Source organism: Dasypus novemcinctus, chromosome 7, assembly GCF_030445035.2.
Source record: "Dasypus novemcinctus isolate mDasNov1 chromosome 7, mDasNov1.1.hap2, whole genome shotgun sequence".
NCBI lineage: Eukaryota > Metazoa > Chordata > Mammalia > Cingulata > Dasypodidae > Dasypus > Dasypus novemcinctus.
Genome location: NC_080679.1, coordinates 3,857,132 through 3,876,716, shown reverse-complemented (window position 1 = coordinate 3,876,716; position 19,585 = coordinate 3,857,132). Strand labels below are relative to the sequence as shown.

At 43.9% G+C, this 19,585-nt stretch overlaps 1 protein-coding gene across 1 annotated transcript in view; it reads right to left on the bottom strand.

Moving 5' to 3' along the window:
• NDUFA10 (NADH:ubiquinone oxidoreductase subunit A10) overlaps positions 1-19,585 on the bottom strand; it is a 74,197-nt gene that overhangs the window by 51,676 nt on the left and 2,936 nt on the right. Inside the window, exons 2-7 of the mRNA XM_004473940.4 lie at positions 13,518-13,686; positions 12,541-12,756; positions 9,994-10,080; positions 8,593-8,714; positions 6,193-6,272; positions 3,259-3,313 (exon numbers count right to left, since the gene is read on the bottom strand). Of these exons, the coding sequence (XP_004473997.1) occupies positions 3,259-3,313; positions 6,193-6,272; positions 8,593-8,714; positions 9,994-10,080; positions 12,541-12,756; positions 13,518-13,686 (729 nt within the window). The remainder of the gene's footprint in view (positions 1-3,258; positions 3,314-6,192; positions 6,273-8,592; positions 8,715-9,993; positions 10,081-12,540; positions 12,757-13,517; positions 13,687-19,585) is intronic.

Here is a 19,585-nt window from a genome sequence, read left to right as displayed (position 1 = left end):
TTTCCAAAAATAGCTTCATCATTTACTTCCAAGGCCTCATAAAGTCTCTTTAGTGTTCATATTCTTACCAACAGTCTCTTCAAAGCAATCTAGGCCTTTTCTACCATGCGTGTCACAATTTCTCCAAAAAATACCCCTTACCCATTTATAAAACTGTTCCAGCATTTTGGTCATTGCAAAAGCACCACCCCACTCTCCAGTACCAAATTCTGTATGAGTCATCCAAAGGGGTGCTGATGCAAAGTGCCAGAATGCTGTTGGCTTTTATAAAGGGTATTTATTTTGGGTAGAAGCTTACAGTCCAAGGCCCTACAGAGTCGAACTCAAGGTACCATAAGATAACCTTTAAACCCATCACTATATTCCATTTTTCTCTTAATGGAACATGGCAATATATTGGGCTTCCTTTTTGAAAAAGTTCTGGACTATAGAGAGGTTCAACTATGGCGGGGGAGGAGCAGTTGTGTGGGGTGTCATTGGTGGGGGACACATTGTTGGGAGGGAGTTCTCCAGGGCATATATACAGGGTACATAAAAGATTTGGATATTTTCATAGTGGTTTCAGTTGGAAACGACAGATGAGAGAATGCTGAGTTCCAGATCAGGGGAGCTCTATCACATTCCCCAATGGAACAACAACAATCCCCCAAGTGCAATGGCAAAGACCAATAAAGATGGATGGTCCAGCAATGAGCCCTTGATACTGATGGCTCCAATTATGAGCCTGTGTGCCTGAAATACGAACCAGGCCTATAGCTGTGGGGTGCCTAAGAGTTACCTCCTGAGAGCCTCCATGTCGCTCAAATGTGGCCACTCTTTAAGTCAAACTCAGCATGTAGACGCATTGCCTCCCCCCCCACCCCCAGCGTGGGACATGACTCCTGGGGATGAGCCTCCCTGGCACCAAGGGATTACTACCAAGCACCAGCTGATGATGTAACTACAAAAAGACCATGAACAAAAAGGTCAACTCAGACCGGCAGAATATGCCTACATGTAATATCAGGTGTTAAAAACTGCTTTTTAACTTTGGATAAAAAGGGGGAAATGGAAAGGACAAGCGAGTTTATATGGCTAAGAATCTTCAAAAATGAGTCGAGAGGTCATCAGAGGGTGATGCTTATGCACGCCTCAGCAGGGTCCCAGAGACAGCCAAGGTAGATGGAAACCCAGGTGCTGGTTCTCCTGAGGGCTGCAGCGACCCACAGGTTCTAGGGTCAAGGCAGATGGCTCTGGAGTTCAGGGCCATGTCAGTGGGTCCTACTTTAGAGTTTGTGTTCCTGAGTGGGATGGAGTTGGACTCAGATATAACCTTTCTACACATGCCTCTTCTGTTACTTTTACCAGACCTGTGGTTGGCAATTGGGTTGGTGTATACTCAGGAGACCTGAATCTCTGAACTGTCCATGTGATGGCCAGGTCCTGGGCCTCAGCAGACTTGCGGCTCCTACCCTCTGGTTTCTGACAGGGAGGTGAAGAGGGTCAACCACCACACCAGGGAGCCAAGAGTGCCTACAGCTGCAAGCAGAATTGCACCCATCATCCATGTGGAATCTAAAGCCCCTCTTGATGTAGGGGGGGACTAGACATAGCCATCCCAGGTCCACAAGATGGAGGAATAGAGTATGGATTAGAGTGGACTTACTGGTGTTCTGCTGGGGAACTATTGTGATTAGTAAGGGAAGAAACTGTAGTAGTGATGTGGAGAGGGTGGCCACAGTGGCTGATGGTCGGGAGAGGGAAGAAGAGATATGGTGTGGGGGCATTTTCAGGATTTGGAGTTGTCCTAGGTGGTGCTGCAGGGACAAATGCTGGACATTGTGTGTCCTGTCATGGCCCACTGGGTGGACTGGGGGAGAGTGTGGACTACAGTGTGGACCACTGTCCATGTGCTGCAGCGGTTCTCCCGAATGTATTCGCCGGGTGCAGTGGATGTGCCACAGTGATGGAAGAGTTTGTTGATGTGGGAGGGGTGGCGTGGGTGGGGTGGGGGGTATATGGGGACCTCATATTTTTTGAATGTAACATTTAAAAGGAAAATCAATTAATTAATTAATTAAAAAAGAAAAAAAAGGTACCATAAGAGGTACTTTCTCACCCAAAGTCATTTACCATGTGTTGGAGCAAGATGGCAGGCAATGTCTGTGGGGTTTTGGCCTTCCTTCTTCCTTTTAAGGTTCCATGGTCCCAGTTTCTTTTGATCTCAGCTCTAGGCTGGCATGAGGCTTGTCTCTCAGGGCTTCTCATCTACTCTGTTCTCTTCAGCTGCAAACTATCAGGCTCGTCTCTCTTCCTGGGGCCTCTGCTGTGTCTGTGGAGCTGTCTCTCTTCTATGTTCTTTTCTGTGTAGCTACTTCCCTGTTCTTGATTGAGAGTCCATTCATATAGCCCATCAAGGGGGCGGGGACTCAACCCTGCATGCCCTAATGATGTGGCCAAATCAGAGTCCTAATCTTGATTTAATAAAGTAAAAGTGAAACCTCTGAATCTAATATAATCAAAGGGGTATCACACCCAGAGGAAGAGACCAGTTTAGAAACATAATATCTCTTTTTGGAATTCATAAATAATATCAAATTGCCATAGCAGTTTGGCATTATTTATGAATTCCAAAAAGAAATATTGGATTATATTTGTAAACTGGTCTTTTCCTCTGGGCATATTAGATTATACTGGATTCAGAGATTTTACTTTTACTTGATTAAATTATGATTAAGGCTTTGATTGGGCCAGTAGGATGCTACATCCCGCCCCCTTGGTGAGCAGGGAATCACAGAGAAACTGTACTACAGATAACAGAGTTGGAGTTTTTGAGCTAGAGCCTGAGAAGTAAACACACAGAGAAGCAGATACAGCAGAAGGCCCAGCAAGAAAGATGAGCTCGTCACCTGATAGTCTACAGCTGGCCTTGTGGGGAAAGCAATGCAGCTGAGCCAGGAGAAAAATGAGCCCTGGGAAGACAGGAACCCAGGAAGCCTGAACCCTGGCAGATGCTGGCAGCCATCATGCGCCAACACATGGCAATAGACTTTGGTGAGGGAAGTAACTTACGCATTATGGCCTGGTAACTGTAAGCTTCTACCCCAAATAAATACCTTTTATAAAAACCAACCGATTTCTAGTATTTTGCATCAGTATTTTGCACCCTTTGACTGACTAATATCCACGGGAACTGAACTGATGGTGCGATTTGTGAGAGCCTTCTAAGTGAAATCAAATTCAAGAATAATAAACTTTTCAACCATTCTCATTACCTACCTTTTCTGCATCCTGAGCTTCCCTTGCACTGTACTGTAAAACCTCACATTTTTCACTGTAAAAAGAAAAATCAAGATGAAATTCAATGTAAACTTCTCCAAACTTAAGTTAATGTATAAATGAATACAAGACATTAAGCATCTCATGCTATAAATGTTAAAACTTTACATTCTTTCAACTGATGCTCTGTGATGGGTACATAACAGTTTGTTATAGCTTGACCAATTGAGGAGGAAATGTTAAAAAAAAAAAAAAAGCAGAAATGTGTGGGTGGCTCGATATTAACATTTGCAATGTTTCCTAGCTTCCTGTTCTTGCTGATTACACTGCTTCCCCAACTGCAAAGGTGTGAGAGAGCAAGACTACCGGTGTCCACAGGGAGGCCAGGCAGGTCGCCTCCCACTGATGCCACACAATTACCTCCACCTGAAGCAATCATCACAGCCAAATGCCCAGGAAACCACGGCCTACCATGGCACCTGGCAGCACAGCAGCAAGGGGCTCCTGGAAGGGCAGGGCCAGATGTACAGATGACTTAAGCTGCCAGAATTTAGAATCTGAGAGAACGACAAAACCCTCAAAACAACCAACCGATCGATGCAACATGTTGGCAGCAACTCAGTTCCCTTGGTCATTACTTTGGACATTGAAAAACTATAACTATAGTTCACAAAAGAAGTGGGCAGCAGCACTGTCCACCACTTCTGCCAACTTCTTCCCCATGCACACACTGGCAATTTAGAGACCTGGCTGTCTCTGCCATCACCCCCAAATCACCCAGAGGAAGATAAGCATACTCACAACACCCTCCAGAGGCCACCTGTGTGGCACAAGCAAGGGACATTCTCTTGTTTAGGTGTCTTCTTAGCAAAATTTATAAGCTATACTCAGTCTGAAATTCACACGTGACCTACTACAATGGTATCAAGCTTTAACACTTTGCTAATCACTTTCAAGAAACTAAATGAGTTAGTGCAGTTAAAGTACCTATATTAAGTCACTACTACTGGTTCATATTAATTCCCAAGTGTAAGAAAAAGAAAAAAGTTTTAAGCCCTACCTAATTCAAACACAGACTTCCAAAAGAATGACTGTTTCTTACTGCAACGAGATTAGTGCATTTCTTGTATCATTATTAAGATAAATAGTGAGAAACTGTAGGAGCAATGAATGAGTACTCCAAAAACTAAGAAAAATAAACTTACTGCATTTGCCATTGTTACAGGCCTTACTTTGTCTTCCTCAGTGACCTAGAGCAATCCATTGCTATAAAAAGAAAATGTTCTCTGCCTCAACAGGTATAAAGTGGCAAAGGGGGATAAATTTCCTCTGGAAGTCAGTATTAAACTAAAGTACATGGGAGACAAAGGTTCTCAACCCTCCTTGTGGATTAAGGGAATGGCGGTAACAATGGAAAGTCACTTTTTCTCATACAGCAATGGGAAGAGTCCCAAACAATTTGACATTCTCACGGAGAATGTCAGAGGCAAGTGACAGTAATTATTTCTCAGGGGATGCTAAGAGATGAAAGCATCCTAGACTGGACACAGGAGATTAGGAAAATGTGTGACAAGGATGTCAACTCGCACGACTGGACAGGCATTATTGCCCCGCCACCACGTGGCAGGCTCCGAGCATGTGCAAAGTGAGACACAAAGCTCCTGCCCTCAAGGAGTTCCAGGTTCCGCTTGCTCTGCTGAAAACCACCTAGAGATCCAAGTTCAGAGCCTCTCCCCAGCCCTCATCTGCCTTAGAACAACATTAACACATGGATACTGAGAAAACAGCACTGAAGGTCAGGTTATTATACAACCACCTTATCTTCACCAAGTGCTCCCCTGCGTATCTCTGAAATCTCAGCTTGAAAGTTTCTTTCTCAGAGAGGGCTACCCAACCAGCCCTATCTTATGAACCAAGGGGTCTCCAACTAACACTGAGAGCTGTATTTATTGAGCTGAATATCTGTTGAATAAATGAATGGGCTAACATCTGTTAAACTATATTATGGTTTCTATTTGTCGTAACTCATGCTTCTTTATGATATTTTCATAATCAAGATGAGAGTAAATAACATGCATCCCTAGGATTCTGGTCATAAATACTGACAAAGTCAGAAAACATACATTCATATGGTAGTTTGCTCACTGTACTTCTTAAAATCTCACAATGTAAGTATTTCGCAAAAGGCTGCAATGTTCTTTCTGCATTTATAAACCATATACACAAAGACAATGAAGAAAGGCTGTAATGTCACCATTTATTAGACAGAAGTGCTAACACAGAGAAGAAATCAGCAGACAAGACAGGAGACCTTCAGATGTTCTCTAATGGCAATCATCAATCCTGCCAAGTCAATTTGCTCTGCCTCAATCACTAATAATCATTAAAGAAAGAAGGAGAAAGGAAGGAGGGAGAGGAGACAGAAAGGAAAGGGAGGAAAGAAAGGAAAAAGATCTGGCATGATTTTTACATCCAATCCAAACAACATTTAAGGATATCAATTAAACACATCTATTGATAGTGTTTATCTTTGATAACTTTCTCCATGGATACACTAAGCACTTTCAGACAATTCCTCTAGATAACATGAATGTTCACTTGCTACCTGAAGTAAAAATATACAAGTTCTCTACTGTCAAAACCTGCCTAGGAATCTAGCTTGGGTTTACTTCTAGCATCAACATTTTAAAAAATACAACAACAACAAAAAAGTACTAATAAGCCAAGCAAAAACAACACAAAAAACAAAAAACCACAAACCAAAAGCAAATGTCTGCTGCCACACTTGCTTACAGACATCAGATTCAAATAGCCCAAGCCCTGCACATGCAGGAAACAAACAGAAAGCCCCTGGGCTGCTGGGGCCCAGGGACCTATGTCGAAGCAGGCAGGCCCTGGCCGTGCTCATGTCAATAAAGTGGACACATGGCTCACCTCATTTCAGGGAGGAAAGTTTTTTTGTAGGCGTTCTCGATGTCCTGGAGATAGGCAGGTGTGACCTTCATTTCGTGTGGCTGAACAAAAGCACAAAAGTAACCATGAGACACTTAAGACTCCTTTTACTTGTGTATATGTACAAACATGAGAAAGTCAGTAAACACTGTTTTCTTAGAACCAGTCATGCTGGGTATTGCAGGGACTTGGAGTTATAGAAAAGGGTCTCAGTTTCAGTTAGAATTGTTCTCTTTCAATTGTAATTAGCACCTAACTGTGCAGGGTGAGCCCATGGCATGACTTTTTCCATAGGCTCCATCTAAGAGCAACTTAGAATACAGCAAGAAAGCATGTCCTTCTACGAAGCTGCATCATCTGTCCTTCCTGCCTTACTTGGTGTGTGCTTGTGGTGTGTGCTTACATGCAGGGGATGAACAAGTCAAGGTAAGGATGGTGAAGGTGGCAAAAGGGAGGGTGTCCAGTCTTGCCCTCCAGCTCGACTCTGTACCCACCTCATCTCCTATTTCTCTCTCCATCTTTCCCCCTCTTCCTCTGCCAGGCTCTTCCCCAATCACCTTTTACTTTCTCCACCTCTTATGTCCCTTACCACCTGGAAGTTTGCTAAGCTAATTTCATAAATTTAGCATTCCAGTTATGAGTGGCAAACTTCAATACTGAAAACCTTCTAGTATTTAGCAACACTAAGGGCTGGGTTATATTCTCTTTTTACCCATTTTACCTTCTTCATGGCATTTCCTCTATTTGATGCATTTCTTATTTAGTCCCTTGCCCATGACCTGCCTCCCCACTGGGAACACAAGTTCACGAGAGCAAGGACTCTGCCCACCCCACTCACTCACATGGCCCAGAGTGTATGCTCAGTAAGATCTGTGGGAAAGAGTGAGGAAAGGGTGGGGAGAGAGAAAAGAAAAAGACTGCATCTACTGTTTTGACTTAAAGATGATGGAAATATTTTAAAATTGGATGGTGATTTTGTACAACTTGGTAATTTACTAAAATCATCACAGTATATACTTAAAAAGGGGAAATTTTATAGAATATAAATTATATCTCAATAAAGTTATTAAAAAATTATTAAAAAAATAGTTACTAAATGCCTGCAAAAACCCCAGCATTGTGAACAGGCACTGGGAAAAGGAATGTACAGGCAACTCTGCTAATTTCATCAAAAAAAGCAGATCACATTTTCCTATAGGAAAAACACTGTAATTGGGGCTTGGCCTAAGGGCAGAGGTGATCTCTGCTAATCTTTGTATTCTCCAAGATGCCTGGCACAGGGGATCCAGATTCAATGAGGAATGAAATCAGCAAAAGTGTGACCAAAAGGGGTGATATGAATATGAATCTCCATCATGAGATGCACTCCAAACAAAATGAGAATAAATGTACACTGATCAAAAATAGTATGCACTATGATCGTACAATGTACAACACAAAAACACAACCGTCTCAGAAATCTCACCCACAAAATTAGATAAACTAGTTATCAGTAATTTTGCCTGTTTACTTAAAGTTTAGAAAAAATTTCTTTGGATATTCACAATAATGACATCAATGATTCCCAAAGGCTGAGCCACTGAGGAATAGAGAGTTACTATACACCACACTTAGATAAAAATCAAAATGAGGGAAGCGGATGTGGCTCAAGCAGCTGAGTGCCCACCTCCCACATGGAGGGGGGTCCCAGGTTCAGTTCCCAGTGCCTCCTGAAAAAAACAAAAACAAATAACAAACTAAACAAATGATAAAATCAACTCGGGGGAGCCGATATGGCTCAGCGGTTGAGCACCAGCTTCCCACATATGAGGTCCCAGGTTTAATTCTCTGCCTTAGTACCTCAAAAAACAAAAAAGTCAAAATGAGAGCACACAATTATTGATGATATAATATCTTTTTGATGCTAAAGTTCTCTTTTTCTATACATAGCAGTAATTTTAGCTGGATAAAGTCTTCTAAAACTTGTCTTGGAAAAATTAAATTGCATTCAATTTGTAGGAAGATAATAGGATGTAAAAACCCCATTAGAGAATAAAAACATAAGTGGCAGGGGAAAGTCAGTAAGACCTTTCCATCCTCACAAGAACGAGTCAGATCACAGGAGCAGGGACAAGCTGGGGGGCTGCAGGAGAACAGGCACCACCGTGCAAAGCGGCCATTAACTAGGGGCAGCACTAGGCTGACCCTCAGATCCTCTCCAACCCAGGCTTTCGGGGGCTCCCACTCAGCTAGAACCCACCACTGGGCAGCACCCATTCTGGCGCTGCCTGTCAATAATCAGTACCCTAATGCAAAGGCACTTCTAAGTGCCAATCTACGTTAAGAAAGGTAGCAGGGAACACATTCAAACATGATTGGCCTTTGATTTAAGAGCTGAATTACATCTCCTTTCTTCTGAATCCGACTCTGGATCTCTGGAACAGGCACGTCAACATAGATGACCACGTGGGGGGGCAAGTATTCGCAGCTCGTGACCTTCTTCACCTCGTAGTAGTGGTCCACACCTGACAACAGAGATGCCAGAGATCATCCAGTGTCCCCAAAGGCCCCGATGAGAGGGTAGAAAGTGGCTGCCACTCTCAGACCCATGCACCAATGAGCGGCTCGTGCAAGAGTACGAGTGGCTAGCACTGATGGCACACTGGCATGTGGCTACATGCCAAGTGCTGTGGGCACTTCCTATACAACAAGCGTCTTTAACAGCCACAGCAGCCCTGCAAAGCAGTACTTCTCATGCCCGTTTTTGCAGACCAAAAGTCAGGCTCTGAGAAATTAAGCAACTTACACAAAGATGGAAACCCTGACCTTAACAGCACCTAAAGGGCCAGCCATGGAGTGTCACTCACCACCCCGCTTTGTTAAACAGCCCCTGCCACCGCTCCAGCACTGTGGGAGCCTTGTCTTATGTATCTTCATATCCCTGGCATCTCAGGCAGAGCCTGTCACACAGCTGGCACCCCAGAGATGCTGATGACATTTAAACTGCTGCTCAGTTGGAGACAAGGGCTCTGGCCACCCTCTTTGGCCACAAGCACACAGGTGGACCAGCCCCTAACGAGGACACATGCACAAAGAGCAGTCAGCCTCAGCCTCAGCACTGACTGGCCTCGGGCTCCCCATTCGTCAGCCAACAGGCTTCACTGTCCCACTGCTCCACCTGCCCAAGCCCACAGGAGGAAGGGCCTCTAAGACCCACTGGGACTACTGAGCCCTCACTCGTTCCCAGCTCTGGATGCTCCAATTCCACCTGGACATTATTTTCCATTCCTCCCACAGTAAGTCTGCTTTTAACCAGAGAAGTCGTAATGATTTTCTGTTTGCCACTTGCCAGACTTTTGGCAACACCCCAGCACAATGCTACTGCCCTGAAAACATTAGTATAGCAACTTGGGTTACAAAGAAGGAAAGGAGTTCAACAATGCTGGCAGTGATGCAGGTGCAGGGGCCAGAAAAGACATCCTGATTACATAAAAAATAATAGGCTAGAAACTGAACGCTTTAGTAAGACTAAATCTAGAGAGCCAGGTATGTTCAAAGATCCAGGACCTCTGCTCTCACAGGTAGATGTGAAAGCACTGATTTTAGGAGGGAAAAGGCAGAAAAATCCTCATTAATTTCTTTAAAACAGTTTGTTCTCCAGAAATTTAGTAAGTAATAACATTCATTCATCTATTTAGTGGACATTTCCTAAAGCCCACACTAACTGCCAGGCAGTGTGAACTGACGAGAACGTTTACAAGGTCCACAGAACCCCCAGGAATGCGCATCTGGACCCTGACTTACACTGCTTTCGGATGAATCCCTGGTTGTACATCGCCTCCAGGAAAACAAAGTCACTAAAGATGGAGCGTTCCAGTATGACTCCTTGTCCTGTTTGAAAACAGGTAAACAGAAATTAAGAATCAGACATAACTACTTAAAGCACTGGAAACTAGCCATTTCATTTTAGAAAGCTGCTAACAATTCTATATCATACCAATGTATTTAAGAGAACACTCATACACTTATAAGTGGGAAATCCTTTTCAAAAATAATACTTTTTTTAGTTTTTAACAATATAACATTATTGCATTCAGCCAGCCAAAGCCAAAGCACACAGTTAATTGAGAGCATTTCTTCTGAAGCCATAGATTTGCTATTCTGCCATACCTGCCCAAATCCTTGCTCCTTCACCATCTATCAGGCAGCTCAGATACCCTCAAGCCCCCTCTCATGTCCCACACCCCGCTTACCAACAAATCCCACCAGTTCTGTCTGCAAGCTGCACCTTGAACCCAACCACCACACACTACTCATACCCTGACCTCTTAGGGCCTGGCGTGGCAGGCTTCTGCCCCTGTCCCTGCCCAGTCCATTCTCACCCAACAGCAGGGCTGCATTTTCACAACTCAAGTCAGGTGATGCTGCTCCTCTGGTCCAATTGCCCAATGGCTTCCTGTCTCCTTCAGAAGAAAACCAAAGTCCCTGCCATGGCCTGCAAGGCCCTCCCATCCTGCCTGGGCTGCCTCGCTTGCTGTGCTGATCTGCAGATGGTCACAGACCTACAAAAGGCACACTCATACTTGTTCAGGCCACCAGGCCCCGACTGTCCCCCGGCCAGTCTCCTTGCAGTCAGCCCTCTCTAGAGGCCTTCCCTCACCAATCTGTCCGAGATTGCAGCTCCAGCCCACCCAGCCGTCTCCCTCGTCACAGTACCTGCTGCACACACCACCACACCATCTACCTGGTTTCCATGCAGCCTTCCTCTCCCCGCTAAAATGTGAAAGTCACGAAGGCACCACGTCACACCTCTGCGGAACACACTCCCAGAACAGAGCCTGGCACACAGCAGGTGCTTAACACATACCTAGTGAGCAAACCAACATGGTACAAAGGGAACAAAGGCGTTTCCATTTAGTAGATAAGTGTGTCTTTTTAAGTTTAAGAAATGGAGAAGTGTTAGGTAGGGTTGAGGTCCTCTTCTAAATTAATCTGGAGTAAGCCCAAATGGCTGTGTGAACTCCAAGCTACTACAGGGAGTTCAGCTTCTTTTTGGTGGAAACTGGGCCCTATGAGTTGGGCCTGGTACAGATCAAAAAGTAGACCATATTTTTCCTTAGGAGCAAAATCAGGGCTAACATTAATATCAGAACAAAGTATCACTAATAACAACATGTCAGAAAGGCAAGGCAATAGAACCCTCTAACCATTTAGATAAAGAGCATCACTTGTGTCTCATAAAACTAGCTATGTGGACACTCGTTACACAGACGGGGCCTAACACTAGAGGAACAACTAAGTTAGTAGTTAGAATTAGACAGCAGTGGGCTCCCCACATTGGGGCATGAACGTGCTCCATCAGGGGCCGGGCCCTGGTTAAATCACGCTCGGTCTCACAGCTCAGACCCAGGAGGCAGACTCCCAGGTGGCAGCCCCGACCTTGTGTGTATCTACGCTGTCCAGGGAGTCCTGCTGGTGGACAACGTCTGGCAACACTGCCATAGAAAGTGGACACAAAGCCCGTAAAATCCCGCACACACATGTCTGCTCTTTGCTTCTACCCGTGAATTCAGGATCACAGCTTGGCTTTGGCCAAAAACTGGCAGGGTATTTGGTGACCAACTCCCAGGAAGTTTTGGGGAAAGTAGAGATTCATTGCACTGTGGCTCCCAAAGGATGAGGCAAGCACCTGGAGTCTGGCCTCGTTGTGCACTCATGTCCTACGCTCCTGCCCTCCCTCCTCCTCTCCTAACCCCTGCTGACCGAACCCCAGACACAGACCTGGCCCATCCAAATACTCAGTCCACGCCCATTTCCTCCCACCTCAGACGACAACTAGACAACTAGGGATACACCCTCTCTTGCTATATATGGGCCCAGCGACCTCATCTATCCTCCCTCCCCCCACCTCTGCCATCTTCCCAAGGGTTAAGTAGTATCCTGTGCACTGAGGTAAACTCAGCCTATCTCAGGGCCCTCGACAACCCTGTGTTGTCACTCACACCTCTGTGACACAAAGCCCCCTTTTCCCGAGCATAAATCCACTTCTTTCCAGGCATTTCTTTATGCTCTCTCTCCTCTAAGGTTTTGACATTTCATTTATTGTTTCCTGAAGTGGCACGAAAACTCCACATAATCCATAAACCGCACTTAATTACATAACAATATGACTCTGAAGCAAGAGTAACTTGGATCACAGGGAATTTACGATCTCACTGGAAAGCCTGAACTTGCACCTATCAAAGACCCTTAAGGAAAAGTTCCACTTGCAGCAAAATAAAATGGCTGAATCCCAGAGCAGTTTCAAATGCAGAAGGTGCCCCAACAGCTGCTTCACCACCAGTACCACACCTGTGCTTAGCAAGTGCTCCAAGGCATCTGCATACTGCAAGAGGCGGTTGGCGTACAACCAGGACTGCAGGCGGTAACTGTTTCCATCGTTACTTTTCGGATCATCATAAAATTTCTCCAAACTGCAGCTGCCGCTAAACTCTCTGTCCAAATGTTTCCCATCTCCAGTGGTACCATCTGCATAATGTATACCTGCTTCAGGAAAGTGCTTTAAACCTGAGAAGAGAAATAACTAGAGAAAATGAGATGACCTGCTCACTCATCAGCAAGCAGCACAAAGTAAAACATGGAAGGGCCAGGCAGTCACACAAAACTCCACGTGGACACCACCGCTGATGCTGGGTGGTTAAAGGCCTGGGGAAAGCTGCCCTCATGGCCATGCCCATCAGCTGTGAAAGGGAGCTGGAAGGCCTAGCACATGTGTAGGAGGGAGCACAGAGGCTTAGGGCTGCACCGCACCTTGATCTTGTCCCACTGTGTCCTTGCAGGAACGCCTCCCTGATTAGGGGAGCATCCCATAATTCTGGAGGCCCCTTCCTCACAGATGGGCACCAGTGTGTTAAACACTGCAGGAGGAAACACCAAAGATCCGTACTAGGAGCCAGGAGCCAGAAGCCAGGGCTCCACCCCAGCTTTACCACCTACCAGCTGTGCGACATCAGCCTCTCTGACTGAGTTTGCCCCCCTGTAAAGTGATAGCAGTAATAATAAAGAGGCTGTTATAAAGTCCAGATAAGACCACTCAGGTTAAAGTGCTTTGCTGACACTGTCAAGATCAAATTCCAATTCAAGATGATAACCAGTATGGATTATTTAAAAAACTTTCCAAATCTGTAATATTAAAAACAGCTTTAAACAATTTAAACTGCCCACCATTAGGTCCATTCTTCCTGGTCAACATTAAAATAAAATCAAACTCAGATAATCAACCATATATCTGAGAACAAGTTGCCATTATGCATGATATAAGTTCATACCTAGTTTCTCTGCTAATTCTTTTGCAAGTTTGCCTTTCCCGGAACATATATTGCCATCTACAGTTATCACTTTGCTGTTTTCTGTCAATTTTGTAGTTGTTCTTTCACCGAGTATGTAGGACAGAGGACCATACTGCATCTTGTGTTGTGCGCTTCCATGAATTCCTTCCTGAAAAGCACAAGGTATGAGGTGAAAATGCCATTACTGCAGAGGTTAGCATCCCTTAGCTAAAAACACCAAAAAAAAAACCCTTGGTGATAAAAATGCCAAAAGAGCATATACATTTACATTACCAATATGTGTCTGGCTCCTACCTCCCCATGCCCACTGTAAGTTCCATAAGGGCACATTAGTTGTCTGCTTTATTCATTGCTAGATCCCCAGGATCTGGAGCAGCCCCGAAACAGAATATGTCTACTATGTTTTCTTTTGTTTTAAAAAAAAAATAAGTGGAAGAATGGAAGGATGGTTGGATGGAAGGAATGAAGGAAGGAAGCACAAGAGAGAGGGGCTGAGAGGAAGGTGGGAAAGAAGAAGAAAAAGCATGGCTCTAATGCAGGCTTTTGTTCTGAATTCACCAAGCTATCTTACGCCTATTAAATATCTCCATCTGGATGTCCTAAAGGTACCTGTGGTGGTTTGAGGCTGTATGTACCCCAGAAAAACATGTTCTTAAATCTAATCCATCCCTGTGGGTATAAACCCATTACAAGCAGGACCTTTTGATGAAGCTACTTAAGTTAAGCTGTGAATTACGTATTCAGGATGAGTCTTAAAACTATTACTGGACTCCTTTATAAATGAATACAAGAAAGAAAGAAAAAAAGCCACAGAAGCAAGAAGCTGAAACAAAAAGCACAGAAAAGAAGGGAGAAACCAGCAGACACTGCCGTGGGTCTTGCCATGTGGCAAAGGAACCAAGTACCACCAGCAGCTCGTCTTCCGGAAGAAAACACTGCCTTGATAATGCCTTGATTTGGACATTTTCCCAACTTCAAACTGTAAGCTAAATAATTCTCATGGTTTAAGCCAACCCATTTCATGATATATGCTGGAGCAGCCTAGGAAACTATAACAGTGCCTGAAAATTAACAGACCTAAAACTGAAACTTAACATTTGTACCCTGACCCCCAAATCTGCTTCCTCACATGTTTCCTATGCAGTCTCCACCAAACAAAACAGAGCAAACACGAGTCACCTTTGATAGCCATCTGTTTCCTCCAACTCCACAACCACGCCAAGTTCCAATCCTCCTCTTAAGTTATTCTGGAGCACAGCATCACCTCCGTACCCCACCGCACTGATTCTGTAACATGTTCATGCTTCTCAGCATCCTCACGCTAGTCTCTACACTGAAGCTAAAACTTGTCTAGTTATGTCTTTTCTGGGATAAGGACCCACAATGACAAAAAATAAAAAAAGGAAAGAAAAGAAAGGCAAACAAGTGAGATAAATCTTTTCAACGTATGTGATGGAATAATGGCCTTAATGTGTACAAAGATCAGACAAATCTACAAGAAATATAGGACCATTCAGCTTATTTTTAAAGCATTCTGAGCCATTAACCATTAGAAAAAATGTTCAACCTTGTTACAAAAACAACAAAAACTACTACTAAGGAGAAACACTTTTTCCAGTATCTAATTTTTTTAAAATGATTATGTACAGTGTTGGGTCACTACAATGAGGTCCCTCATAAAATGCTAACGCTAATGTAAAATCTAAGCAGCATTATGGGCATGTCCATATCAAGAATCTACCCTAAGGGAGCATGTCAGGATCTGTCCAAAGATTCACCTATAGGGGTGCTCAGTGAAATGCGGCTTGTAATACTAAAAATAGAAATAGAAATAGAAATGTTTAATGTCCAACAGCATAGTAGTTAAAAAGAAATTAAGGTATACCTGTATATACTATGGAATACTAAATACTCACTATTAAGAATATAGGAGAATATAAAAGATCACGGTTTTTTTCTGTGTCAACTGAAGGATGAGTTAATAAACATATACGCACAAACACAAACAGAATACAAACAATGAAAAGAAAACAAACAATCCAATTAAAAAATAGGCAAAGGATAAGAACAAACCTCAGCAAAGATATGCAGATGGCAAATGAAAAGATACTCAACATCATTTGTCATTAGGGAATTACAAATCAAAACAATGAGATACCACAACACACCTCCTCATCCGGCTAAAATCCAAAATACTGACAACACCAATGCTAACGAGGACCTAGAGCAAAAGAAACTCTCATCCATGGCTGATGGGAATGCAAAGTTTGGAAAACTGGTTTGATAGTTTCATACAAAGCTAAACAAAATCTTACCACATTCATACAACCAGCAAGATGGCGAAAGAGTAAGGAGCTCCTAGAGTCAGTTCCTGCTACAGGGCAGTCAGTAAACACACAGAGCTATCCGGAGCTAGCTGAAGCACCTAATTGGGAGCTTCAGGAGGCCAGAAGAGCATCGCAACATACTTGAAGGAATGGAAGGAGGCTGCCCATCTGCAGAGAAGACTTGTAAGTAGAGGATCCATGACACGAAGGCTGGTGCCCATCCTCCACTGGAGGCACAAGCTGCCTCGGGAGCTATTCCGTGGCTGGAATTGAAAGCTCCACTTCCCAAAAATGGGGGAGAAAGAGACGGCTGGCCACCAACTTCAGCTACTGATGAGTAAATTCAGTGGGCTAAAGTATAATCCTGAGAACAGCTAAAGCTTGCGCCTGTCCAAGTCAGAAAGAGGCTGGTAGTCGCCATCTGAACTCCGCACCTGGCACAAGGGAAAGCAGGATGGACTGAGGATCCCAGTGCTGGTGGGGACTGGCTTCTTTCCATCCAGGCCCCAGCACCACCTCCAGCAGGGAGGAAGCAACGGGGACTTCCGCCCACCTCTCCAGGAAATAACCAGCCAAGCCGCTGAGGCCTGTGATTATCCCATTCTGGCAGCATGAGCTGCCCCAGGAGCTGTTCTGTGGCTGGAATTGGAAGCTCCATTTCCCAAAAACAAGGGAGGAGGAGAGAGTTGGCTGCCGCTTTCGGCTACTGATTGGTAGACTCGCCTGGCTAAGATATAATCCTGGGAACAGCTAGGGTGTGAATCTTCCCAAGTTGGAAAGAGGCCGGTGGCTGCCCACAGCATGAGGGGAACCTGGGCTGACTGAAAATCACTAATGGCAGGAACCAGTTTCTTTCACCCAGTATAGCCTGTAGCCCTAGCCTAGGCTTCAGCCCCGCCTCTGGCAGGGAGGAGGCCAGCAGGCCCTGCACCAGTCTATCCAGGTAACTGCAAAGATACCTTTGGCTGGTACAAACTGAAAATAGGAAGTCTACAGGGGGAAGTGCAATCATCTTGGACGCACACTGCATAGACTGCTGCCCACACCTGCAGCTCCGTCCCCACTCCAGGCAGGGGAGAAAGGGGCATGAAGTCCCATCAGTCTCTCTGGGCAACTACAGTCTAGGCCTGCATCCACACAGCTGACTCTGTCCCTACCGTGGGCAAAGGAGAAAGTTGGGAGAAGCTTTATTGGTCCCTGAGGTAACTGAGGGCAGCTTAAGCCTCCACAACTTATAGCACCAATTACATCCTTGGTTCCTACTGCATAAACAGCAAGGGAGAAAGGGCAGGAAGCCCTAAACCAAAGAGAAAAACTGCACCCAGAATAAATACTCTAGTAAGCCAGATGCCGAGACACCAACAAAAAATTACAATCCATACCAAGAAACAGGAAAATATGGCCCAGTTAAAGGAACAAGATAAACCTCCAGATGACATAAAGGAGTTGAGACAACTAATCATAGATGTTCAAACAAATCTCCTAAATAAATTCAATGAGATGGCTGAAGAGAATAAGGACATTAAGATGACACCGGGTGGGTGGCGGACTTGGCCCAGTGGTTAGGGCATCTGTCTACCACATGGGAGGTCCACGGTTCAAACCCCGGGCCTCCTTGACCGATGTGCAGCTGGCCCATGCGCAGCGCTGATGCGTGCAAGGAATGCCCATGCCACGCAGGGGTGTTCCCACATAGGGGAGCCACATAGGGGAGTCCCACATAGGGGAGTGCGCCCCGTGAAGAGAGCCGCCCAGAGAGAAAGAAAGTGCAGCCTGCCCAGAAATGGTGCCGCACACACAGAGAGCTGACACAACAAGATGACGCAACAACAACAAAAAAGAAACACAGATTTCCATGCTGCTGGTAACAGAAGTGGACAAAGACGACACAGCAAATAGATAGAGAGAACAGACAACTGGGGTGGGGAGGGGGAAAGGGAGAGAAATAAATAAATAAATAAATCTAAAAAAAAAAAAAGATGACACTAGGTGAGCACAAAGAAGAATTTGAAAGCATACATAGAAACACAGCAGACATTGCGGGAATGAGGGGTGCAATAAATGAAATTTTAAAAACACTGGAATCACATAATAGCAGATTTGAGGAGACAGAAGAATTGGCAAGCTTGAAGAAATGGCCTCTGAAAGCAAACATAAAAAAGAACAGATGATGAAAAAAATGGAGAAAATTGAACAAGGTCTCAGGGAACTAAATGACAGCAAATGGCATGCAAACAGTTGTGTCAGGGGTGTCCCAGAAGGAGAAGGGAAGGGAAAAGGGGCAAAAGAAATACCTGAAGAAATAATGGTATAAAATTTCCCAACCATATTGAAGGACATAGATATCCATGTCCAAGAAGCACAATGTACTCCCCTCAGAAAAAAATCTGAATAGACCAACTCTAAGACACATACTCATCAGAATGTCAAATGCCAAAGACAAAGAGAGAATTCTGAGAACAGCAAGAGAAAAGCAATGCATAACATGTAAGGGATACCCAATAAGATTAAGCGCTGATTTCTCACCAAAAACCATGGAGGCACGAAGACAGTGGTCTGATATATTTAAGATACTACAAGAGAAAAACTTCCAGCCAATAATCTTATATCCAACAAGACTGTCTTTCAAAAATGAGTGTGAAATTAGAATATTCACAGATAAACAGAAACGGAGAGAATTTCTAAGCAAGAGATCAGATTTTCAGGAAATACTAAAGGATGTGCTAGAGCCCGAAAAGAAAAGACAGGCGAGAAAAGCCTGGAACAAAATCTAGAAATGAAGATTATATCAATAAAAGTAAATAAAAGTGTCAAAAGAGTGGCGAAAATAAAATGACAGATAAAACTCAAATAATCAGGAATAAACTTAACCAACAATGTAAACTACTTGTTCAGAAAACTGCAATTCGATGTTAATAGAAATTTTTAAAAAGCCTAAATAACTGGAAGAACATTCCATGCTCATGAATTGGAAGTCTAAATATCATTAAGATGTCAATTCTACTCAAATTGATATACAGATTCAATGCAATCCCGATAAAAATTCCACCAGCATTAAAAAAAAAAATTGAAAACACAGTTATCAACTTTATTTGGAATGGTAAGGGGTCCTGAATAGCCAGAAAGATTATAAAAAGGAAAAGCAAACCCTCATCTCCAGACTTTAAATCATATTACCTAGCTATAGTGGTAAAAACAGCATGGTACTGGCAAAAGACAGACACATAGACTAATGGAACCAAACTGATGGTTCAGGAACAGACCTGTATGGTCAAGTGATTTTTGACTATCTCGTCAAATGCACACAGCTTGGACAGAACAGTCCAAGCAACAAATAGTGCTGAAAGAACTGGCTATCTATAGCTGAAAGAAGGAAAGAGGACCCCGATCTCACACCTTATCCAAAAATTAATTCAAAATGGATCAAAAACCTAAAAATCAAAGCAAGAACCATAAAAACTTCTAGAAGAAATTGTAGGAAATATCTTCAAGACCTGGTGGTAGGTGGTGGATTCTTAAATGAGATAAGAGGAAGACTGAGATGGACTACTGATGTTTAATATATTTAGAAGTTTTAATTAACTTTACTGTAAAAGTGTGGAAATGTAGAGTGGATAGTAACACACAGTGAATAACAGCTAGTATATAAATGGGGATATGGTTGAAGATGATAGCCCAGGTATGTAAATGCTGACTGACAGAATGCTAGAGAATAACCCA